General features: G+C 41.3%; 1 protein-coding gene across 6 annotated transcripts in view; it reads right to left on the reverse strand.

The window, feature by feature from the left end:
• The window catches only part of PABIR2 (PABIR family member 2), a 205,457-nt gene that overhangs the window by 166,644 nt on the left and 13,132 nt on the right, over positions 1 to 25,681 (reverse strand). For 2 of the 6 annotated variants that reach the window (XM_045470828.1, XM_045470829.1), the window contains exon 10: positions 16,306 to 18,109. The exons of 2 other annotated variants lie outside the window; for them this stretch is intronic. In XM_045470828.1, the coding sequence (XP_045326784.1) occupies positions 18,040 to 18,109 (70 nt within the window). In that variant the 3' untranslated portion in view covers positions 16,306 to 18,039. Of the gene's footprint in view, positions 1 to 16,305; positions 19,053 to 25,681 lie in introns of those variants that run through there. 2 more of the 6 variants (XM_045470824.1, XM_045470825.1) reach the window with 1 other exon arrangement.

The following is a 25,681-nucleotide window of genomic DNA, read 5'->3' on the forward strand; positions in this document are numbered from 1 at the left end:
TCAAACACATTTTATACTATCAAGGCTTGAATTCACCAGAAATCAACAACAACAACAACAACAACAATGCAATGTATCAGGAAACGTGTAAGGTGGAGTAATATAAGTAAGATACACTTGAACGTAACTTTCTAAGCCTAAACTGCATAATAATCTTTTCCAGATCCTTTTAGTTCACGTCTTAGTCCAAAAAGAACCTTATATGGAACTGCACACATTTGGCCCGGTACAAATTTGGCCCAGACCAAGCCCCTTAGACATGTCCCACCACAAATTCATTCTGTCAACTGCAGCTTGGCTCCCACCACGGCTGGTTGCGGCTTACACACCTTATGCTGTGAATATTCTACTCTTTCTCCTCAGCCCCCACCCCCAGGCCTCTATCTCCCAACTCCCCATGCTTAGTAGATGAACTTGACAAAGGTTGCTGAAAAAAACTGAAGCTATGGGCCAGAACTCTTTTAAAGCAATTGGACATGTGAGGTATCTCCCACACCGCATGAAGACTTTTCTCTCAAGATTCTCAAAGTTATCCCTCCCTCTCTGCTTTAAAGTTCATCCCTTTCCACCTTTCTCCTTCCACATTTATCCTCTCCCTCGAGACTTGCACTGTCCTATTGGTAGCTCCCAGCCACAAGTGGCTATTTACACGTAAATGAATGAATGGGGCGCCTGGGCGGCTCAGTTGATTAAGGGTAGGACTCTGGGTTTCTGCCTGGGTCATGATCTCATGGTTTCGTGGGTTTGAGCCCCACGTAGGGTTCTGTGCTAACAGTGTGAAGCCTGCTTGGGATTCTTTCTCTCTCTCTGTCTCTCTTTGTCTGTCTCTCTCACTCTCTCTGCCCTTCCCCTGCTCATGCTGTCTCTTTCTCTCTCAAAAATAAATAAACTTAAAAAAATTTAAATGTAAATAAATTAAAATGAAATCAAATTGAAAATTCAGTTTAGCTTATTGCCTTAGCCACATTTCAAGTGCTCAGTAGCCACATGTGGCCAGTGGCTACTGTATGGCACAGCAAAGAGGCAGAATGTTTCCATAACTGCAGAATGTTCTAGTGGATAGTGATGATCAGTAGGATCCTCTGATTCCTTACCTACCCCATGGGTTCTTCAATCTCATCACAACAACAGTACCAACTACCTCCACCGGTCCACCTACCCTTGTAGCGACCAGTCTCTAAGTGTAACCAAACTTTTTTTTTTATTTTTAAGTAATCTCTCCATCCAATGTGGGGCTCAAACTCACAACGTTGAGATCAACAGTCGCAAGCTCTACTGACTGAGCTAGCCACGAGCCCCTCTGTCATACTTTTAGAATGGAAATTTGCCTTCAGGACTGCATTCCTTTCCTGATCCTCTGCAATCTGACTTCTATACCTTCTTTAAGAAATGACGCCACCAAAGACTTTTGGGGTATCTGCCACCATTTTTTTTTTTTTCAGTCATCACCTTCTTAAAATTTCTTCTCTCTAACCTCTTCCTCTAACCTCCGGTCCCTGGCACAGCATCACGGCTGAAGTGTTGGTAAGATGAGACAATGAGCTTCCCTCCTTGATCATTCATTCATCCAGGATCCTTGTTATGTATCCCTCCTGTCCCCAAAGCCCTGTCCTCTTTTCTTCTTTCTGCCAGCCCTCCTCTGATGAGCTCATCTTCCCTTGTTCACCGTTAACTATCGGCCCCACGAAAATGGATTCAATCTCATGGCTCAAGATGCTAATTTCTCACCTATATGCCTGGCATTACTGGGAGAGCACCCAGCATGCATGTTTATAATATCAGTGAATGCCCCCACTTAACCAATGAGTGCAGAGAAATCTACCTCCCCATCCTAGTTCATTCCCATGTCCCTCACAACACCGGGCACGTGAAGAGTCAGGGACTGAAGGAGGCAGAAACCAAGACTACAAAATGAAAGATATGGGAAGGCTCTGGCCCAAGGAACTTTGTCTATATAATAATTCTGCCATAGTCTTTCTTATGGCTAATTCCAAAGTCTCAAGATGGGATAGAAGTTCTTTCACCTTTTGATTTCTTCTTCTTCCTTTTTATGGAGGGAGGGGTGAGCCGGTAACCTCCACATTGCCACTTGGTAGCACACTATAGTTGTAGACCAAAATGGAAAAGCAGTCACTTGCACAGAGGCAATAGCACGTCATAAGCCTGCAGCGAATTACACCCTGGTGTTGTGTGAAGGAAGCTGACAGGACAACACCTCCTTCCCTTCTCAAAATGAACGCATAAAGTACACGCTAACCTTTAACAGCAGATGACGTCTATAACTAATGTGAAGGGAAGTCAGAACTTGTTTTCTCCCTTTGGCCTTTTTTTTTTTTTTCTTCAGCAGACACATTGCTCTGCTAATGAGAAAGCTAAGAAAGTGATCAGGTAGAAATATACAGCTCAGTCAACTAAAGGAAAATTAAAGTAATGCAGACAACACACTGCATGGTGCTTGAGTTGGTCACACTTAACTTAAAGACAACTAGTTCCTGACCAACGTTCTTCCCCTGCCTCCACCCTAGCCTTATTGGGGTGTATTCATTTGGCCCTGGAACTACACAGGTTTGGACTGTGTGGGGCTCTACTTATATGCAGGCTTTTTTACAGGACGGTACTGTAAATGTATTTTCTCTTCCTTGTGACTTTCCTAATAACATTTTCTTTCCTCTAGCTTACTTCATTTTAAGGACACAGCGTATAATACACAAAACATCCAAAATATGTGTTAATCAACTTTATGTTACCAGTAAGGATTCTGGTCAACAGTAGGCTACTGGTAGTTAAATTTGGGGGGGGGGATCAAAAGTTATCCATGGATTTTTGTGCAGGAGCGGGAGTCAGTTACTTCTTCTGGTGAAAATGCTTACGATCTCCTCTCTTGGCACATTTCAAGTACACAACACACTACTATTAACTACAGTCACCATGCTGTCCGGTAGGTATCTAGAATTTATTCATCCAATAACTGGAAGTTTGTACCCTTTGACCAACATCTTCCCATTTCTGCTACCCTCCATTCTACTCTTCCTATGAGTGCAGCATTTTTTTTTTTTTTTAGATTGCACACATACGTGATACCATACAGTATTCGTCTTGCTCTGTCTCCTGATCAATGTTCCTGAAATGTATATTCAACATCTAAAATGCATAAGTGATGCTAAGAACACTGGGAAACAGGAGAAATTTACACTGGACAGAGGTGAGTAGTCCCAAATCTCAGGGATCTTTGACAGCTACAAGGTCAAAGACAGTTTTTTCACAGTGATTTGTATGAAGTTTGCTTATAAAAGAAAAACAAATTTAAAAGAGGCCATTTAGTTATATATAAGGTAATCAAAGTGGCAACAAGAATCTCCAAAGTAAGCATTTACTAAGCAATTTGGGTTAAAATGATATAAAAGGCAGATTGTTTGGGCCACTATATCTGCCTTTCTTGCACTTGAAGAAAATTTATAGATGAAGAAACTGCTTTAAAAAAAAATAAAAAGAAAGAAGAAGGAAAGTCTCCTTTCCCACAGCCTTCTGCTAAACAGATTCTGTTGCTAGGTAAACATAAGCTACCAACAATTTATGTACCAATATATATAGCAAATTATAGCTGAGAGGAAGCTTGCTAGCTTATGAAACAGATGTTAGATTTGTGTCATGGCCCAAGAAAGAACAGGGTTTTGCCACGATGAGCCATCCCAAGTCTCTCTGACAATTTCCTGGCCTAATAAACACCCTGACTTTTTATGTTGTGAAGTTGGAGGAGAGGAGAATCATGTAGAAAAGAAGGAAACAGGAAGGAATGGCAAAGAGGATGCTCTGATGCTCTCTGAGACTTGAAATTATTGGTGTTAAACTTTGGGTTTAAGGGGCGCCTGGGTGGCGCAGTCGGTTAAGCGTCCGACTTCAGCCAGGTCACGATCTCGCGGTCCGTGGGTTCGAGCCCCGCGTCAGGCTCTGGGCTGATGGCTCAGAGCCTGGAGCCTGTTTCCGATTCTGTGTCTCCCTCTCTCTCTGCCCCTCCCCCGTTCATGCTCTGTCTCTCTCTCTGTCCCAAAAATAAAAAAATAAAACGTTGAAAAAAAAATTTAAAAAAAATAAATAAATAAATAAATAAACTTTGGGTTTAAATATATGATAACAGCAGAAAGTAAACCAACACAGCTCATAATATATCCCTGAGACTTGCCATGTGGGTTGAAGTTAAATTTAATAAGTCCAAATACATCAACTCCACTTCTCTAGCACTATAACAAATTTAAGAAAGCCTCGTCAAATAATCAGGGGTGGAAAAAAAGGAGGGTATAATCTTCTGTGAAGTCTGTAACCAGAGAATACATCTGTGCTTATGAACATTTTGTGAAAAGAAATTTCGGCAACTTAAGGCCCCCGCGGTTCATATTTCTCCTACAAACTACACTGGTGTTTGTATAACAAGCAACTGGTTCACAACTGGACTTCAACTACCCCCCAATCCTGGAACAAACTGTTGAACCACACTCAGATCCACACTGACATCTGCAGGTAATTGAAACAGGACTTCTGTGAATTAATTTCTGGACACAGATTCTCAAACCATTCATCACAGTAGTGTGTGAACCCATAAAACTGAAATACCCTGGATGGCCGTTTCTTTAAAAAATGCTCTCACTGTTTAAGACTTTTCATAGGTTAACATACCGTCTAGATAGAGTATGAACTCAATTATGGAGACAAAACCCACAAACATATAGCTATTTCTACCTGGTGTATTTATGGTGATTTTTATTTTCACTTTAAAATGTTCTTCTATTTTCCATTGCTTTTCATTTATTCTCCAACGATCATACAGCACTTTAACGCTACGTTCTGGCTACCTCACTTTACCCTCAAACCCTTTGTTGTCCCAATTTAATTTGTATTCACATTCATCAGAGCCTTGAAGATAAAACCCCGCAGAGTGTTGTTTCACTGTATTCAACTGCCGCCAGGCAGTGTGCTGATTTATATACGGCTATCAAAACTAAACACGCACAAACAGATTTGTAGCAGACTCAAACTGCCATAGTCTAATCCATGTGATTTTTCTACGGTACCTTTCAACTGAGCAAAATTTCCAAGCAACATTTATTGGATCAATCTATCATTGCAATATTAGAGAAAATAGGATCTACCAAGAGGCTCCTTTTACAATGAGTATCTGGAGGAAAGCCTGTTTTTCTGGGCTTGAAAAATCAAGTGACTCATTCAAGGTCTGAGGTAAAAATCAGCATTTGAAGAAAGCCTTATTCTCCATGTTAAAAAATTAAGTGTAATAGAAAAACACACGGAGGATTTCGAGTCATGGCAAAGAAAGTGCAACTGCTGAAGGGCTCATTAGCCAACTTCATCCACAGGCACTCAGAAACATGCATTTCCCCCTCCCCCGAACCCTCCCCCCCCCCCCCCCCACTTACAGTTGGGTTACATAGCAAATGTTTATTGATGTGTTTATTTTTTGGTGCCTGGAATGCATTTTCTTGAAGAACCGAAGTTATGGTTGTTAGAGTAACAAGTTAACTCACAAAAGGAAAGCTAAAATGTTGTAGGTTTACAACAAAATTCTGGGAAGCAATTTTAGCAATAAGATCAAACAAATGTAGGCAGGATCTTAGCAAGAGACTACTTTTTAGTTTTCTTGTTTTGGTGCCTGAGAAAATAATTCTAGGAAGATAAGAAACAGGACATTTTCCAGTACTGTTCATTGTTAGCATCTAAAATTCCCTTTAAAACTTGCAACTTCTCTTACTTTTTGCTTTTATGCTTATGGGCCTTGCTTAAAGTTTTAGTTTAGTTAACAAAAGGACAAGAGATGGGAAATTCGAGAGAAAAATTAAGAGAGATTTTGCTCTAAAAACTGGGTAGGAATCGAAACAGAATGGAGAGAGGGAACTAATGAAAATATGGATATTGCCTCCGCTTTATTCACCCAGTCATTCATTCAAGTATTAAGTGACAGGAACCAGTAATTTCTTCCTTCGGTTATTCACCCCTCTCCCCAAGTGAGCCACATGGTCAAGGTGACTGCGTATTTTCAAAATCATACTTGCATCTCTCTTGCTTTTGACGTTGCTTATGTGTTTTTTTTTTTTTCCCATGCAAAAGGTTTTTACTTTCATTTTTATGTGGCTGAAATGTATCCATCGTTTTCATTCCATCTGGATTTGGAGTCATACGTAGAAAGGCTTTCCCCATACCCAGGTTTTCTTTCAGTACTTGAATGGCTTTATTTTTTACATTTAGATTCAGGTGGGAGCTTATTCCAGTATACAGTGTGAGGTGTGGAGCCAAATTATCTATTTTTTACAGCTCTCCAGTTATCCCATAGTATTTATTAAAAAGGTCATCTTTGCCCCCAATGATTTGGGTGTACCACCTTTATTATATATTAAGTTTTCAGGGGCGCCTGGGTGGCTCAGTTGGTTGAGTGTCCAACTACAGCTCAGGTCATGATCTCCCCGTCGATAGTCCGACCGTGGGTTCAAGCCCCGCATCGGGCTCTGTGCTGACAGCTCAGAGCCTGGAGCCTACTTCGGGTTCTGTGTCTCCCTCTCTCTGCCCCTTCCCCACTTATGCTCTGTCTGTCTCTCTGTCTCTCTGTCTCTCTCTCTCTCAAAAATAATAATAAACATTATTATTTTTTTAATTTTTATATATACCTGGGTCTACTTCCGGACCTTCTGCTTTATTCCATTGATCTGTCTGTTCATGCACCAGTACAATAATAGCAACAGGTTATAAACATTGAATAATAAGTTAACAAAAGAATTTGAAGTGATATGCAAAAAGAAAGGGTGCAGCTTTCTTTAACAGAATGGTCGCTAGCAAATGTGGAAGGAATGAGAGAATTAGGAGAACATCATTTTGCAGCTACCATTTAAAAACTGATTCGGGGGGCACCTGGCTGGCTCAGTCGGTAGAGCATGTGACCCTTGATCTCAGGGTTGTAAATTCAAGCCCTACATTGAGTATAGAGATTACTTAAAAATAAAATCTTTAGGGGTGCCTGGGTGGCTCAGTCGGTTAAGCGTCCAACTTCGGCTCAGGTCATGATCTCACGGTCCCTGAGTTCGAGCCCCACGTCGGGCTCTGTGCTGACAGCTCAGAGCCTGGAGCCTGCTTCAGATTCTGTGTCTCCCTCTCTGTCTGACCCTCCCCCATTCATGCTCTGTCTCTGTCTCAAAAATAAATAAACATTAAAAAAATTTTTTTAATAAATAAAATCTTTAAAATAAAATAAAATAAAATAAAATAAAATAACTGCTTCATGGGCACCTGGCTGGCACTGGAAGAGCATGAGACTCTTGATCTTAGGGTCATGAGTTTGAGCCCCATGTTGGGTGTAGAGATTACTCAAATAAATAAACTTTAAAAAAAACTGACTCAGATAGGCATCACCAATGAATATGAAAACTATTTGGTTCAAGTTTTGAGGGAACAGGACATGTCCACGGTCACACATACTGTTTAAATGCTAATCCGGGGACGCCTGGGTGGCGCAGTCGGTTAAGCGTCCGACTTCAGCCAGGTCACGATCTCGCGGTCCGTGAGTTCGAGCCCTGCGTCAGGCTCTGGGCTGATGGCTCAGAGCCCGGAGCCTGTTTCCGATTCTGTGTCTCCCTCTCTCTCTGCCCCTCCCCCGTTCATGCTCTGTCTCTCTCTGTCCCAAAAATAAATAAACGTTGGGGCGCCTGGGTGGCGCAGTCGGTTAAGCGTCCGACTTCAGCCAGGTCACGATCTCGCGGTCCGTGAGTTCGAGCCCCGCGGCGGGCTCTGGGCTGATGGCTCAGAGCCTGGAGCCTGTTTCCGATTCTGTGTCTCCCTCTCTCTCTGCCCCTCCCCCGTTCATGCTCTGTCTCTCCCAAAAATAAATAAACATTGAAAAAAAAAATTTTAAAAATAAAATAAATAAACGTTGAAAAAAAAATTTAAAAAAAAATGCTAATCCGTTAATTACAAAGGGGAAAGAGGACCTTGGTGGTGGAAGAATCTGGAGAATACTACTTTGACTAAGTGACCAACTTGGCATCACCAACATCATGTACTGCCTGATGTGGTGCAATAGGAATCACCTATGTGGTGGCATTTTTGCCAAAAATGTTCAACCCAATGTTTCACTGAACCTAATCCTGAGGAAACAGTCTAAAAATTCCAAATTACAAGACATTATGCAAAATAACTGGCTCAGGATCTTCAAAATAAATGTTTTATGAAAGATGAAAAAAAGTGGGGGGCTGTCCTGTATTAAAGAAAACTAAAGAGACATGACACCTAGGTAAATTTGCGTGACCTTTGATCCTGAATTTGGGATCCTCAATTAAAAAAAGAAAAGCTCTAAAGGAGATTTTTGGGACAATTTGGGAAATTTGCATATGGACCGTGAATTAAATAAAGTTATGTTTATCAATGTTACATTTCTTGGGTATGCTGACAAAATTGTGATTATGTAAGCAAACCTCTCTGTGTTTAGGCAATGTGGGATGAAAAAGTGTTTGAAAAGTGCCTTGATGGCTGTAACTTAATTTCAAATGGTTCAGAACAATATGTGTGTATATATGAGGAGGGAGAGAAGGAGAAAGTGGAGAGGAAGAGACAGTGGGCATGAGAGAGAACAAAGGTGGCAAAACGCTAACAAATGTTCAATCTTAACAAATCTGAACAAAATGTTTCATCTTGGTGAAGGGTATATAGGTGTTCGTTGAACTATTCTTTCAAGTTTTCTATAGGTTTGACATTTTTCCAAGTGAAAGTTGAAAAAATATTTAATTGAATTTGGCCATACCTGTCAAAATTACAAATACACATACCCTTTGTCTCAGTGGTTCCCTTTCTAGAAATTTATCTGACATATGATCAATGTTATTCATTGCAGCAATGTTAGGTAATAACAAGATTGGGAGCAATCAAAATTTCCTCCAACAGGGAACTAGCAAAATAAAATGGAATAAAAAAATGACATGGGGGCGCCTGGGTGGCGCAGTCGGTTAAGCGTCCGACTTCAGCCAGGTCACGATCTCACGGTCCGTGAGTTCGAGCCCCACATCAGGCTCTGGGCTGATGGCTCAGAGCCTGGAGCCTGTTTCCGATTCTGTGTCTCCCTCTCTCTCTGCCCCTCCCCCGTTCATGCTCTGTCTCTCTCTGTCCCAAAAATAAATAAACGTTGAAAAAAAAAAAAATTAAAAAAAAAAAAAATGACATGGACTGATAAATGGATAAAGATGTGGTATATATACATACACAATGGAATACTACTCAGTCATCAAAAAGAATGAAATCTTGCCATTTGAAACAACTTGGATGGAACTAGAGTGTATTATGCTAAGCAAAATAAGTCAGTCAGAGAAAGACAAATACCATGTGATTTCACTCGTATGTGGAATTTGAGAAACAAAACAGATGACCATAGGGGAAGGGAAGGAAAAATAAAATAAGATAAAAACAGAGAGGGAAGCAAACCATAAGAGACTCTTAACTGTAGAGAACAAACTGAGGGTTGCTGGAGGGGAGGTGGGTGAGGGGATGGGCTAAATAGATGCCAGGCGTTACGGAGGGCGCTTGTTGGGATGAGCACTGGGTGTTATACATAAGCAATGAACCACTAAATCCTGCTCCTGGTACCAATTCTACACTATATGTTAAGTAACTTGAATTTAAATAAAATCTTGGAAGGAAAAAGAAACGACGAAGCACTCTGAGGACTAATACGAAGTCATCTTCAAAATATAGGATACATTGTTAGGAAAAAAGGGTAAGGTACAGAACAATACCTACCTATAGCATTGTGTTTGATGGAATAAATAACTTACTTCTTCCCTTCCCTAAACCCACATCCCTTGCAAGGTGACTTTACAGCTCCTTACAGGCCTTGAATCTGGGCTAGCCTGTGACTTGCTTTGATCAATAAAATATAACAGAAGTTACAGTGCGCCAGATCCAAGCCTAGGCTTCCAGAGGCCTGTGGTTTCTGTTCTTATGAAGCCCTAACCCCACAATAAGAACAAGCTGGAAGGTGAAAGACCCTGTGGAATAGAGCTGAATAATCCCGGCTGAGGCCATACTAGACGAACTGATCCCCAGATGACTCTTAACTGATCGACTGAGATCAGTGGAACCTTCTAGCTTGCCCCTAGACTCATGAGAAAAAACGAACAATTATTATTATAAGTCACAAAGGTTTTACTTTGGGTGGGCGGAGAAGGCGGCGGGGGGGGGGGTGGTGGGGAATACATAGTAACAGTTCATAAAAATAATGCTATCGCCTGTGTGAAATTTTGGGAAAAAATACTGATGCGTTTGTTTGCATATGCAAACTCTCTGTAAGTACACACAAGAAACTGGAAACACAACAGTTTTGGGGAAGAAAAGCTAGGGTGGCTAGGGGATGAAGATGGGAGGGGGACATTTCACTGCTCTTTTGTACCTGTAGAATTTTGAAACCTGTATTTCCAATGAATTAATAAAATCTGTTTCTTTCACTCAAATCTTTCTAGAAGCCTTGAATCATCTCTAGTGGGTAATGGGAACTCTCATACCCTATAGGAGAGATTATAAATTGGGAAAATCTTGGCCGGGTGGATGTGTGGTTTTAAGCAGTGCCTATAAAATATGCAAATACGTATGCAATGCAGACTGTCTCTGGAAAAAAACCACCAAAAGCTGGTAACACCGGTTGCTTCTGAGGAAGGACCTTATGGAACTGGGGGGTTAAGGGCAGAAGGAAGACTGACTTTTCCCTATATGCCCATGTCACTATTTGAATTTTTTACCCTGAACTTATATTACCTTTTCAAAAGGAAAATAATGACTAAAATACACACAGCCTTTGACCCAACAATTTATCATTTCTAAAAATCTCTCCTGCAGAAATACTTACAGAAGCAAAAATAAATGTATGTTATTACTTGTGTATACTAATCAATTATAAACAGCCTAAATGACCATCAATTAAGGATTAAATAAATTATGGAATGTTTGTACAAGGGAATAATATACAGTTGCTAAAAATGAACCCATAAACCATCACCCAGGTCAACATAGCACATTCCAGAACTCCTGAAGCACTTCCGTACTCCCCAATGCCCAATGAATTATTGCAAACTGAATAAACCCATGTAAGCATCACCAAGGTCAACATAGAACATTCCAGAACTCTTGAAGAACCCCCCCCATGCCAATTCCAGCCATTTAACACTCTATCAATTATCACAAACAGAACGAACCCATTTAACCGTCACCCATGTCACAGAACAGTCCAGAACTCCTGAAGCGCCCCCTAATGCCCACTTCCAGCCATTCACACTCTGTGAATTTCACAAACTGAATAAACACATGTAACTATCACCCAGGTCATAGAGAACATTCCATAGGACATGTTTTCCAGAACATTCCATAGGACATCCAGTTTGTGATCATTCATCAAGCAGTACACTCTTCTGTATGTATACTTCAATAAAAAGCTCTACAATATGCATGTGAGCCTATTATAAAGATGCTTGCATATGTATAAAAAGGCTAATTAGGTCTACAAATCACTTACATTACAGATGAGAAGGCTGTGGGGAAAGGGGTTTTTATTTACTTTGCATACTTCTATAAGGTTTTTATTTATAATTATAATGTTTATAATGAGCTTTTTCCCCTTCATAACTGATACTTTTTAAATGAATAAAAAAATGATGAAAAATACACAAAAAATAATTTTAAATACTGCTATGAGACGTTAGTTTTTTCCTTGAAGAGAAACTATACACCATCAGGATTACAAATGCTAGAATCCTTGACCCACCACCATCACCAATCAGCGTCCCCCTTCCTGCTACCCATACCCCACAGGTCTTGGAGGGAGATAAATGCCTGAAGAACAGATTCAAAGGAACACTTGACCAGCTCAGGCTTTCACCTCAAACTTCAGTGTAGTCACTAAATGGGTTAGACTAAAAATTCCTTTTGCCCGAAATAGGCCTCAGTGACCTAGACTTGAACCTTCTTTCTCTGAGGGTGACCTTCTGACCTTAGCTTTGGAACTCTAAACACTCCTTCAGTCAGAAGAGAGGTGAGGAAAGAAACTGAAGGAAAACCACACCTGAGGAAGGCAAGACACCTCTCAGGGTAACTGAATGGTCCTACTTTGCCTAAGACTTTCCTTGTTTTAGCACTGAAAGTCCCCAGGAAACACCTCAATTCCAAACAAACCAGAACCTAACAAACCAGGCGTCAAGTGCTCCTTAGGCTCCTTTTTCCTGAGCCCCAACCAAGTTCCCCCTTGACTTTCAAGCTGAGAGGAGTGTCTTCTCCTCAGAAGGCACCAGACTCCTCTTACCACACTTCATGGAAAATCAGAATCAGAGTCTCAGAAAGAGAGGATCCAAGAGGCACCCAAAAAGAGCATTCCACACAGATTCAACAGCCTTTAACTTCTTCATACCATCAGTTCCACACACCACGGTGACCCAGTGCTTTCCTGGATCTAAGTTCTGATTTCAACTTTACTTTGAAGATTTGGGCAGTAACTTGGATATCTATCACTCATACTATTGTTTATTTAAGATGTTTCTTTAAATGAGCTCACTTTTTGTTATATTCATTTTTTAAATATACGTTTTAAAATATCACGTGCTAACTCTAACAGAAAACTTCACATCGCTATCATAAATGGAAAATCAGCACCACATGCAACGAACAGAACTTACTAGGTATATATTAATAAGTATTACCTAAACGTGGGACTCCCTGACGCAGACTCCTCAAGCAAGTTTTCCTCAGGAATGTCTGCAAGACCAGAAGCTTGGTGCTCCTCCTAGAGGTCAGAGCGTGTGGTTAGCACTTCCCTGGGGGTTTTCTTCCAGCCCCTTCTGTAGGGGAACACTCCCCCTGACTTCCTTTCAGCTCCCTCTACAGGTTAAAGTGACTTTCCTCTAGCTCCCCCTATTGGTTAGGGGGTGGAGTTACTCAACAAAATTTTATTGAGTGACTGTTATGTTTTGGATACAGTGCTAGCTGCTGGGGATACGGAGGAGAACATGGGGAACGAGTGGGGGTTGTAACTGAGCAAGGGCTGGGAGAGAAGGGAAGGAGGGAGTTAGAAGATCCCGGCACCGCCTGTGCTGTCTGTCTCCATTTCCTAAACTCCCCGCTTTATTCAAGCCACGACAGTCTGGCTTTTGCCCCGCCCACCTCCCCAAGAGCGCACTAATGAAAGTCTCCGGGGGACCGGAATTATCGGATCCAGTGGGAAGAGTTTCAGTCCTCATCTTGAGTGACCGTGGAGACAACGCCTTCCTTAGCTTCGCTGATAGTGTTAGCTCCTGTCTCCAGGTTTTTCTCCTACCTCTCTCGCCGCCCCATCTCTCCTTCAACCTGTCTCTTCGGTGTTGGTGCTGGTGCTGGTCAGGACTTGGTCCTTCACCCTCTTCTCCGCTAATCCCACTGCTTCCATCTATGCGCATAACCTCCAGCCCCATAACCTGACTCTCAAGTCCTGAAATACCAGATGTTTCTCTCTCCAGCCTCGTTTCTTCTATTAGCAAGTTACCTGTCTCTGTGGTAGCACCTGTATCCTATTTCCCTCTACCCGACTCCCACCTCCACCCCAAGTTTGTTCTTCAAGATTCAGCTTCAGTGTTACCTCTTCTGGGAGGCATTCCAGAAGCACAGCCCAGGTTGTGAGGGACTCTCCCTTGGTGTTCCCCACCACACTCGGTGCTTCACCACACGACACCAGGGCTTCCAGATTACTTCCGCTTATGCCACCAGGCTGGTCTACTTGAAGGCACGAACTTAATCTGCACTTAGTTCCCAGCACGGGGCTCAGTAAGTCAATTTGTCAAATTGACTTCAATTTGTCATCAATTTGTCAAACTGATGAACATAAGAAATCCCTGAGCTGTGGGGGCGCCTGGGTGGCGCAGTCGGTTAAGCGTCCGACTTCAGCCAGGTCACGATCTCGCGATCCGTGAGTTCGAGCCCCGCGTCGGGCTCTGGGCTGATGGCTTAGAGCCTGGAGCCTGTTTCGGATTCTGTGTCTCCCTCTCTCTCTGCCCCCCCCCCCCCCCCGTTCGTGCTCTGTCTCTCTCTGTCCCAAAAATAAATAAACGTTGGAAAAAAAAAATTAAAAAAAAAAGAAATCCCTGAGCTGTGAGCAATTCAACGCAGAAGAGGAGCTTAGGGGTGGTGGCTGGGATGGGTGTGAGCCAGGGAGATTTAAGACCTGAGTATTTAAGCCCGTTTTCCCTTTCCCTTCTGCAGAGGCAGCCAGGGCTGGTGGGACTGGAGGGACCATCAGGGTCAGAGCAGGAAGATGGCTGGAACTGAGGAGGCAGGCAGGGTCAGAAACCGGTTACATACAGGGGAAATGAACAACCATATTGAGGATAACGGGAACCGGGGTCCTCACTGTCAGAGATCGGAGTTACAAATATGGATAGGGTGGACCCTGGAATGAACCCTGTGGTGTTTAACTGGAATCGAAGGTACCAGTTTGAACTCATGATTTTTAAGACAGATACATATGTGTGCATGCACACACACACACACACACACACACATTTACATATATTTTCTCTATGCTAACGCCTTTAGACCAGGATATCCAGAGAGTAATGATGATACCCAGTGCCTACACCTTGGCTTTGAAAGATTAAAGGAATCAAGGCTCCTTAGAGAAATGTCTGATCCCAAGGCTGGGGCAGGGAATGTATGATTCTGGGGCATATTAAGCCACATAGTGAAACACTGATCAAAAAAACCAGAGATTGGTCAAAAGGACACAGGAGCCAGCTTGGAGGGGCTCTCTCCAGGGTCCAAATCTGCGATGTGAATATCAAAATAACGAAAATGACTTAAAACCCACGGACTAAATAAAACAGGACTCCATGAGTCCCCACACTGATGCAAATAAATGGTGAAGGGAATTTTTTTTTTTTTTACGTTATTACGCCAACCAATAAATGTAGAAAGAATGATAGAATGAGAGTCACCATCAGTTGGCCATCATAATGCCACCAGGCATGAATGATCTATGGATACTAAAACTAGTGAGGGGAAGTTTGAGGAAACAGGATATTTATATACCCTCAAAGGATCTCCACACAAAGTATTTTCTTAATTTCAAAGGGAAACCATTAACTGTACAAAAGAAACCTGGCAGGTACCACCTGAACCAAAGGACCAAGGTTCCCATCACCAGCAAAAGGACGGTGATGTCACGTGTATCCTGCAAGAACACACTGCCAATGCAGTGTCACTTCTGTGGTATTTCTGCCCAAAATGCATGACCTGAATTTAATAACTAGGAAACGGCAGTGAAACCTAAATTGAGGCACAGTTTTCAAAATTGGCCAGTACTTTTCAAAAGTATGAAAATCGCAAAAGGAGAGACTGGGGACTTCAGATTGGGGGAGATCAAAGGCACATAACAAAGTGTAACACATAATCTTGGATTGAATCCTGGGTCAGAAGAAAAGATTTTTTTTTTTCCTTTTTGCTAAAAAAACATTATTGGGACCACGGGAAACCTTTGAATAGAGTCTACAGATTGGATGGTAGTTTTCTATCAAAGGTAATTTCCTGATTTCGATAGTTTTATTACATAGACCGTCCCAGTCTTTGGGAAAAGTACCCTGAAGCATGTAAAGGTAATGGGGTGTCATTTCTGTAACTCCTCAGATGGTTTAGAAAAAAATACGTGAATTCTTAAGTATGAAGTATTCGCACATACAGAAGAGAGGGGGGAAACAGAGGGAGAATGCTAAAGCAAACGTGGTTAAATGTTAACTAGGGAACCTGGGTGAAGGATGTACGGGAATTCTTCGTGCTACTGTCGCCACTTTTCCGTAAGTGTGAAATAGAATAGTTCATGTTTTTAAGATACTGAAAAGAAAATGGAGTGTTTATGACCCGAGTCACGCATACAAGGCTTTTATTTTTTACCTGTCTACCCACCCATGTTGTTCCAAAACAATTTATGAATAGGAACAAAATGAATAGGTCTTATGAATAGGTCAAAAACAAACAGCAAGTTCTAGAAAAATGAAAAATAAGTAAGAAGTCTGTGTGGCCTTGGCAAAAACGGTCTCAATCGTCCCGTTCTACAGAATGCTCGTGAAAAGTCTGACAGACCGTGTGGAGCGGTTTCCTTTCCGTTTTGGGAAACAGCCCCACCTTCAATGCAGCTAATTCTTCTGTGGTCCTGGTATCATTTCATCCCGAACTGGACTGCCATGAGACACACAGAATGCAATACGGGGATATGGAGGCAGAAAATGAATTATTCAGAAGAATAAAAGAGCCTTTAACAACTTTTACAGAATTTTATGCATGTGTACACACTTTATTAAATTTGCATTCTAAGATATACACAAGGTCAGCATTTCACAAAATTTTCTAGAATTTATTCCAAAAGCGGTTATCATGAAACACAGTGATTATATAAGTTAGTCAAGCAAAAAGAGCGTCTATAGGATTTTCTTATCGTATCATCTCTTGTACTTGTTTTCAAATAGAAGCCTGAAACAGGATATATTAGAATAGGAAGAGACGATTTTATTTTATAACAATGACCACTTTTCAAATATTAGACTTTATATAAAAATAAAGGGGTACTGTCACCAGAGCTCATTTGAAGGTTAGCATCTCTTTTTATTTATTCCAAAACAATCCCTGCATAAACTTAACTTTCTAGTCAATTTAAGCAACAAAAACGAACCTCGGTTTAAACAATAAAGTGAATCATCTGGTCTCCTGGTTCTCCTACTATTGGAACAACTTCATTTTCCTGTCCCAATTCTAACCCACCACTGAATTTCAAGAAGAAATTTCAGTATCAACACATTCCAAAGGTTGTTTCTCAAGAGTCCTAAATTAGAGCCCAAAATTCATGGCCAAAAGTATCCCTTTAAGGCAAAGAAGACAGTAGAGCGAAGGTGGGTAAGTATCCTGTAAGAGAAAACCATCTCTCGGTATTATATAGGCAGAAACATCTTCACGTGGTTCTTTCACAAGCGGAATAAACACACTGAATACCCTCGAAGTAACTTCTCTTTAAAATGGCACACTAGGGAACGACCTTCATAATATACACATTTATGTTGGGATTGAAAGATTATGGACTCTGCACAGGGGAAAACCATGTGAGAAACAAAGCCATTCGTGGCCATCGTGGTGGTTATTACAGTTTAAAATCAACACCACATGTGATGCTGTAACAGAACAACTTACTGCAAGCTAAGCGACGCTCTCTCAGAATTCAAAGAGGAGAGATTTCCCTTCAAGTCATACAGTGTTACTACTCTGTGAGTACCCTCAAAGCGCATCATCTTCCTTCAGAATTCAAGAATCTTTGCCTTCAAAGGACACAAAGGCAGTAGTTTCCATTTCTTACATTCATTTAAGACGTGGAATATTATGATCCTAGCGGGAAAATTGGCATATTAAACACAGACAACCCAACCACGATGTCTCAACATTAAAAGAAATCTATCACAACATTTTAACACAGTTTTAAATAATAAATAACACAACGATAGATTACACTCAGCTTTTTTAAATAGCTCTGTCAGGATTTTCCTCTTTTAGAAATTAAATAACTTACGGTACCTCAGACTTACTACCATGTCCACTGTTCACAGCTCAACAGCTTCTTAAAAGCAGAATGCACAGTAACATGGACTTTTGCGGCTCCTGAGAGCTTCCTCGGAGACACGAAGCTGCCCTTGCTAGAAGGCAGCATCAACAAAAACTGGATTCTGACTCTAGCGGCAAAAACACAATAACCAAAACACAGTGGGCAGCAGCACTCACCACACGACAAAACAAACAAATCCAAGGACGAGAAAGGAATCAGCAAAAAGCAGCAATCAAAACAGCATGTGGCAGTAAGACACATAAAGCCCCCTTTTCTAGCCTACCTTATGACATACACCTTTACAGCACAACACTGCACCCCAAGGCACCTCGGGCCTCGTAATACCACCCGAAACAAGCTGTCAAGCTCCGCGTACGCTTTTCTACACAGTGCTTTGTGTGTAAGTAACATTATTCATTCATTTGTAGATGCTCCACACATCTGGTCAAGGCAGGGATTTCTTCTCCTTGATAACACCACCTAGAAACATTAACAATATTTTATATATTCCTTCGGGCAACAGGTTTGGGGAGAAAAACATCAACCGCGGTAGCTAAGGCATAAGAACCTCTGGTGACTAATCCAGGCATCCCGGCAGTCCATTTACATTCTCAGCACTAAAATCAATCCTCACGTCATACACTCCACCAGCAAAGCGACATGGATAGTAATGAAAGCAACTACGTGTTCCCTCCCCTCGGTGAGAAATGGCAAGTAAGCAAGCAGCTCAAACAGGAAAGGGAAACAAAATAATGTACTTTAAGCTGATGCGGAAAAATAAAAATTTAATATAATCGAAAGCAATCCATCTATTATCGTGGAATAAAGAGATTTGAAACTATGTAGTCAACAGACAACAAAAACAATCTCTCAAGCAAGAGAATTTCTGATCAACTTTAGCTGTCATGTCACTGCTGGGAAAAAGAACCACTGTTGAAAATACACATCAGTGCTTTCCTTTATTAAACGCATAGACTCTAAAATAGGTGCTCTCTGAGGCACGGAGGGAAAAAATATATACTCTAAGCAATCAAAAATGAGTTATTTGAGATTTAGTCACTAGATCCAAAACGAAATCAGCAAGAAGAGACATGAGTCAGGTCACTACACTCGTAAAATTGAACTTTAGAGGAGAGAGATGCCAAAAAAGAACGGCATCGAAATGGTTGAAGTCTGTCACACTTTAATCCTCATTATGGATCAAAGCTCTCTGCGTTCCTCACTGAAATGTTTTGTGTAGGAAACAGCAGTTAAAACACTGAATCAGAAATGGGTAAGTCACTTGGGTGAGAGATCATCCATCAAGATGAACGAAGAGCATGAATTGGTGCATGCTACTGGAGACTCTGCGGTTGTGCTGCCTTTAGCCAGTGAGTCTGAGGATAAGCCACTGCTGCTACTACTGCCATCCAAAATATCTGAACTGAGGACAAAGCAAAAAGAATTATAAGCAGATGCATCTATCAGGGTAAAGGTAAACATAACATGCAACGACATAGTTTCAAGAACTCACGAATCGGTAAGAGCATTTGTAAATAATAAAAAGCATAAAAGCAACAGCAATGAACTACATAATGGACTATATTCAGATACCTGCAAAAACAAAGTCACAGAAATCCAAAGTAAGACGTTCAAGGTTCTGTAGCATTTTAGTGCTCTCGTGGAGGCACCAGAATGTCAGCGTCCCCCTTGACAGGTCACGATTTTTGTGAGGGAGTTAGCTCCCTTACCTTTAGCTCAAGAGATTGCTACCCTTAGATTTACCTTCTTCCCTTCCCATCAGCCTTAGAGTAAGAGCGATGGTTACTGGTTGAGGTACCCTGGACTGTCTGAAGTACTCTATTAAGTACACTGCTTCGTGGTTCCTCTACTCCAGAACAACAGGTGTTCGGCTACTCTAGATTTGACCGCTTTCCCATTCCCAAGGTGCCGTCAATTCAAACACATTTGTTTCCTGATTTCCCCCTCCATTTTTGGTCTTTTCTATTCTTCTCATTTTGTGAATTTCTTTTACCGTTTCCTTTTCTCTTGCTTTCAAAACCCAAAGGTGTCCCTGCTATCTCTACAAGCTGCCTTCAGTTACTGTCCAGTTAGGCTGCTAAAAGGAATGCTCTCTAGCCACAGACCCAATACCCTCACCACCCTCCACTTGCCTCTCTGATTCTGACAACTAGCTTCTGCTCCTATCCTTCACTTGCCTCTCTGATTCTGACAACTAGCTTCTGCGCCTATCCTTCCACCAAAACACCTGATGTGGGCATCAGGGCCTCTACAGTCCAGCCCAGGGATGCCTTCCTTATCCATCCAGCCCAGGCTCTCATGGCTGCCAATCACCCATCTGGCCTGCTTCACAAACCTGGCTTCATACTTCAGTATTCACAGTTAAGAGCCTTCACAGTTGAGCACCAGGCTGCCTTTCTGGTTCAGATTCCCACTGATCCAACAGTGAAGTTCTATGCTCTAGATCTGGCCTGAATTCATTCACATTCATTTATTCTAGTATTTGTGGAGTACCTACCAAGTGCAGGAAGTAGGCTAGACATTAGAAATACAGTGGTGTCTAAGACAGACATGGTCCCTGCCCTCATCGAACTTACAGTACAGTACAGGAGACAGACATTTAAATAACTCTGCTAATACATATATAATTTGTGATCAAAGCAATAAAAGCAAGATACAAAGGGCTCTGCGAGTACACAACATGGGTAACCTGATCTAATTTGGAGGAACAGGGAGGAACACGTTCCCCAAAAGTGATACGTGAGTTGTCACTTGGAAGATGAGTAGGCATTAACCAGGTGTGGTTTGGGAAGAAGCAAGGGTAGTTTTAGGAGCCAAAAGCAGGCTAGTGTGGCTGTTAAGTACAAAGGGTAAGAACACAATGAGAGACAAAGCTGGAGAGGTAGTCAGGCAGTTTTAGGATTTACATACACACACTTTTTAATTTTGGAAAGGGAAGCAAGCATAGAATTGGAGAAGGATTAATGATCAGGACATATGGATTCTAAATGAAGTCTGGTTACTAGCTCTTCTACAAAAGCCCGCACTGGTCTAAAGTGCTCTGAGGCTCAATATTAAGAGTACTTAATATCGGGGCGCCTGGGTGGCTCAGTCGGTAAGTGTCCGACTTCGGCTCAGGTCATGATCTCGCGGTTTGCAAATTTGAGCCCCATGTCGGGCTCTGTGCTGACAGCTCAGAGCCTGGAGCCTGCTTCGGATTCTGTCCCCTCTCTCTCTGCCCCTCGTTCGCTCGCTCTCTATTTTTCTCTCTCTCTCAAAAATAAACACTAAAAAATTTTTTTTTTAAAAAAAAGAGAATTTAACATCATTTTTATGAATTTCCAAGTTAATGTAGTTCCAGTGTTAATCCATGGTACATTTGGAAGTTTCTGGGCCCTATACCTCCCCCAACTCAACGACATGTAACATTCCCCTCCACACACTTCTCTGCTATTTTTCTTCAAAATGTCATTTCTATTGCCTGTGGATTGTTTTTAGGTGGAGACAGAATACAAATAAGCTTCGGAAAAGTAAAAATAAAAATGGAAACAGTATAGTCCACAGTACTCCCAGTCTATGCTCACTGCTGTGAAATGCATCATTAATAATACCACTTTTAAGTAAGAAGTTCGGAAAATTTAGCTGGCTCTGATATTTTTTCAACCCAATGGGAAAATAGGTCTAAAATATGAATTATTCAAAGTACTGAAAGAAAGTTACACAGATAATCTAAGACATTGGAAAATCAAAAGGCCTTTATATTTGCCTTTGGAACATATGTGATTTTTCCTCCTGCAGCATTTTGCCTAGACTAATATTAAAATGAATTTACTTTCCTAAAGCACATATTGGCCGGGCAGCCGAAGGACACGCTCTGTGCTACTTGGCAGGAAAAAACAGACTTAGATTAAAATTTGGCCACCAAGCAGATAATCTGAATATAAATAAAGACTTTCTTATTCCAGCCACCAGACTTATGGTGAGCCCTGGGTTAAAAGATTCCATTCGTAATAAGACCTGCTTGCTTAGGTGAATCCTGCATTCATTCAAAAACACAGAACATGACTCATGCAGAGAGAGCTCTCACCTAACACCACTGATTACCTTAAGAGAAATAAGCTAACAGGGAAGTTACGAAGAAGTCACCAAGAGAAAAAGAATACAAATCTGAATTTTTCGTTTCATTTATTCCTTTTCAGGAATTTCTTCTCTATTCTTAAATACGAACATGCGTAAAACTTTGTTCCTTTATAGTACAATAGCATACCTCCATCTAGCCTCCAGTAGAATTTACTCCAGATATTTTCACCAAACTAAAACCCGTTCTATCCAACAGTCACAAACTACCCACAGTATATCCATGTAAAGCAAGACTTACGTGATTTTTTTATTCATAGATCACTGAACAAAAGTGACTTTCATAGTGTTCACTATTAAACCTTCTACCAGGCCTTCTAAAAGCAACAACATATGGTCCAATTTGAGTTTATCTTTTTCCCTTCCTAGCTTAAGCTCTGATGGAGGTGTTAATGAGCCTCAGACTAATGGCTGAAAGCCAGACAATGCAAGGAAAGCAGAGGACCTAGACAGTTCAAACTGGACATAAGGGTAACAAATCAAAAGTGAACGATGGGGTGCCTGCGTGGCTCAGTCGGCCGAGCGTCTGACTTCAGCTCAGGTCACGATCTCACGGTTTGTGGGTTTGAGCCCCCTGTCGGGCTCTGTGCAGACAGCTCAGAGCCTGGAGCCTGCTGCGGATTCTGTGTCTCCCTCTCTCTCTCTGCCCCTCCCCTGCTCGTGCTCTCTCTCAAAAATAAACATTAAAAACAGTGAACGAATTCTAATTCATTCTAGCCATGGTGTATACATATTGACGCAATATCTAAATCACACAAAAATGCTTATAATTATTACGGTAGTGCCCTCTGCCTAAAAAAATAAGGGTGAAAGCATAAGAGAATCATTAAAACATTCAAATAATAAGGTAACAACAAAATCAGGATGTCCAGCGTGTCTCACACTATTATCCATCTGGGTCAGCCACTTGGTGCCTTGTGCGGTCAATAAACTGGATTCTATCAGATTAGATTTGGCAGACAGGTAAATGCACTAGAACTAAGCCACAGCTCTACCAACCCCAGCACAGATCCTGGTATAAGCTAAGACTTACAGGGCATCCCCTACCCCTTGGTGTGGGTTAAACTGGTCCCTAGGGTACATTCTCTGGTCTCTACCGTCTCACCTGAAGAAGACCCAGCATTATCTTTCTGCATAACTTCTAAGTTTTTAAGATCACACATTTAAATATTATCATTTCCCCAGTCACCTTGGGGATAGGAACTTTAAAGTATCAGCACAGATGTCTAAGCTGCTCACATAACCATGTTCGAGGTATACGAATACAGTTCTGTTATAAAATAAATCATGATTAAGTCTTATTCTTTGCACATATCACATATTCATGATTAAATTTTCTTGCCATGACACATATACCATTAAAAATAATGTTAAAGTCACTAAGTGAAATCTAATGAAAAATGTTAAAATAAAACTATAAAGGCTAAATTAGCAGTCACAATAACACTGATGCAGTGGGGAGAAATTTCATGGGAGAACTTGTCCTTTTCTGTGCGAGAAACAGACTACCACTTAATCTTCACTATATGACTGGTGGCCCTCAAAATTCCTTTATGTAACGTGCCACAGATAATCTTGTCCCCAAAAGGACAAGGAGCAGAACAAGAGTTCTCAAGACACAAAAAGAATCAAAGCACCACGGAAAGGTGAACTTCCAAGCTATCGTCAAATTCTTGATGTTCAGGGGCGCCAGGGTGGCTCAGTCGGTTGAGCGTCCGACTTCAGCTCAGGTCATGATCTCACGGTTGGTGGGTTCGAGCCCCGCGATGGGCTCTGTGCTGACAGCTCAAGAGGCTGCAGCCTGCTTCGGATTCTGTGTCTCCCTCTCTCTCTCTGTCCCTCCCTGGCTTGTGCTCTGTCTCTGCCTCTCAAAAATAAATAAAAATGTTAAAAAAAATTCTTGATGTTCAGAAGGACTAAATCCAGAATGACAGAATTCCTGCCTTGTGGTTAACAATGCTCCCCAGATTTGGTTGGCAAAGATTTCAGAATTTTCATCTAGTAAAAAATATGATACGAAGAGCAGGCCTACTATTCCTTTGCGTGGCAGTTAACACACCAGACACAAACCCCAAATGGGTCCATACTCAAACTTCACACTTAATTTACACTTCAGACATCAGATTCTAAAGACTATTATCTGATATATAAAGCTTAATTTACATTGAGGAGGACACTTGTTGGGATGAGCACTGGGTGTTGTATGGAAGCGATGAATCACGGGAATCTACCCCCAAAACCAAGAGCACATGTACACACTGTATGTCAGCCAATTTGACAATAAATTATATTTAAAAAAAATAAAGTTTAACTTAAAGTTTTAAAACCCATCTCTTCTTTATGGGGTGGGGCAGAGAACAAATTACAATAACTTAAATGATGAGATAACATCTACTTATGATCTGGTGGTACCTTTTCTGCTCCCTAAAATATACAAATATGGTTTCCTCAGCGATCAAGTATACTGTTACCCTTGGCAACAGAAACCAGAACACAGTCTCCGTCTCTGTCCCCGTTTCTAAGAATACGGATGTCTGATCAATGAAACTGCATTACAGAGACAGGAAAAACAGTTTCTGCAAAGGCAGGATCTAATTTTTACATATCATGAATAACTCATGTTTAAAACCTCTTCATTGCAGGCCTACATGTCAGCAACACTAGTATACAAGGGGTCCCAAAAGTCAGTGCAATTTTAAGTTTTAATATTCTCAGAAGTCCAGATGCTATGAACTTACTAAAAACATCTTTTAAAGCTTAATTACTTACATACCTTTCACACTTAGTTTTGTGAGTTTTGAGCAATAAATTTCTTTTTAACATATTACTTGAGCCACATGTTGGCTTGTTACTGCTCGATGACTGGTCTCATGTGAATAAAACAAATCTTTCCAGGGTGAAGCAACACTTTTTGCCTTTAGGGATCAAAGTGCCCTTGATCGCCAATGTCAGTGTCCCCAGGGCTCTCATAGCTAGTCACAGGTCGGAGGAGAATGAGCGTAGTGGCAACAGAAATAGGACAGAAATAGGACCCTCACCGCAGCCACCATGGTCGACAACGTACATTTTGCTGCTCAGACGAATAAACGTCTGAAGGAGAGGTAGGGACCCTTGGCAAATACCCTCTCTTCCCCTTTTTATTTGTGTGAACCTGTTTTATGGCATCCTGTAGAGTCCATGACAATATTTAAAAACTCCACCGCACCCTGTATGTTTTCAGCTCGGCAAAATGCTTTCGTATCTTTTCCCTAACTCGGTTGCTTGGTTAGTAACTGGGTAAGCAAAGCTATTTATAATGTCATGTGCCTATATTAAAACACACTTTACCATAAAAGTGATGGGCAGTTTCCACTAAGTATAGAGTTTCATCCACTAGTCCTGTTGACAAGCTTTAGAAGTTTTCTCTTTGCAATCATCTACATACCTGGAAAAGCACTCTATACCGAAATTAGCACACTGAGCCATCAAGGACAGACACATATGAGAGAGAAGAGAGACTGTGGGGCTGAAAATAGCTAGAACAATCTAAAAGACATCTGTTCCAACATTAGAACGGCACTGATCGACGAGTCTAATAAACTAGAATAATCTTCGACTTCTTGGTCAACTAGAAGTACAGGTTATCTTACATAAAACAAGTACCTGATTTGGAAAGAAAGAATCGCTAATCCTTCTACCTTATAAATAGATTACACAATTCTTCCATTTAGAGGGCACCGTCCTTCTATTTTTGTATAAGTGTTTATTTATTTTATTTGAGAGAGAGAGAGAGAGAGAGAGAGAGAGAAAGAGAGAGAGAGAATATGCACACGCAAGTGTGTGAGGGGCAGAAAAAGAAAATCCCAAGGAGGCTCCCTGCTGTCAGCACAAAGCCTAATGCGGGGCTTCAACTCACAAACTGTGAAATCATGACCT

The sequence above is a fragment of the Leopardus geoffroyi genome, chromosome X, assembly GCF_018350155.1.
Source record: "Leopardus geoffroyi isolate Oge1 chromosome X, O.geoffroyi_Oge1_pat1.0, whole genome shotgun sequence".
In the NCBI taxonomy this organism is placed as follows: domain Eukaryota; kingdom Metazoa; phylum Chordata; class Mammalia; order Carnivora; family Felidae; genus Leopardus; species Leopardus geoffroyi.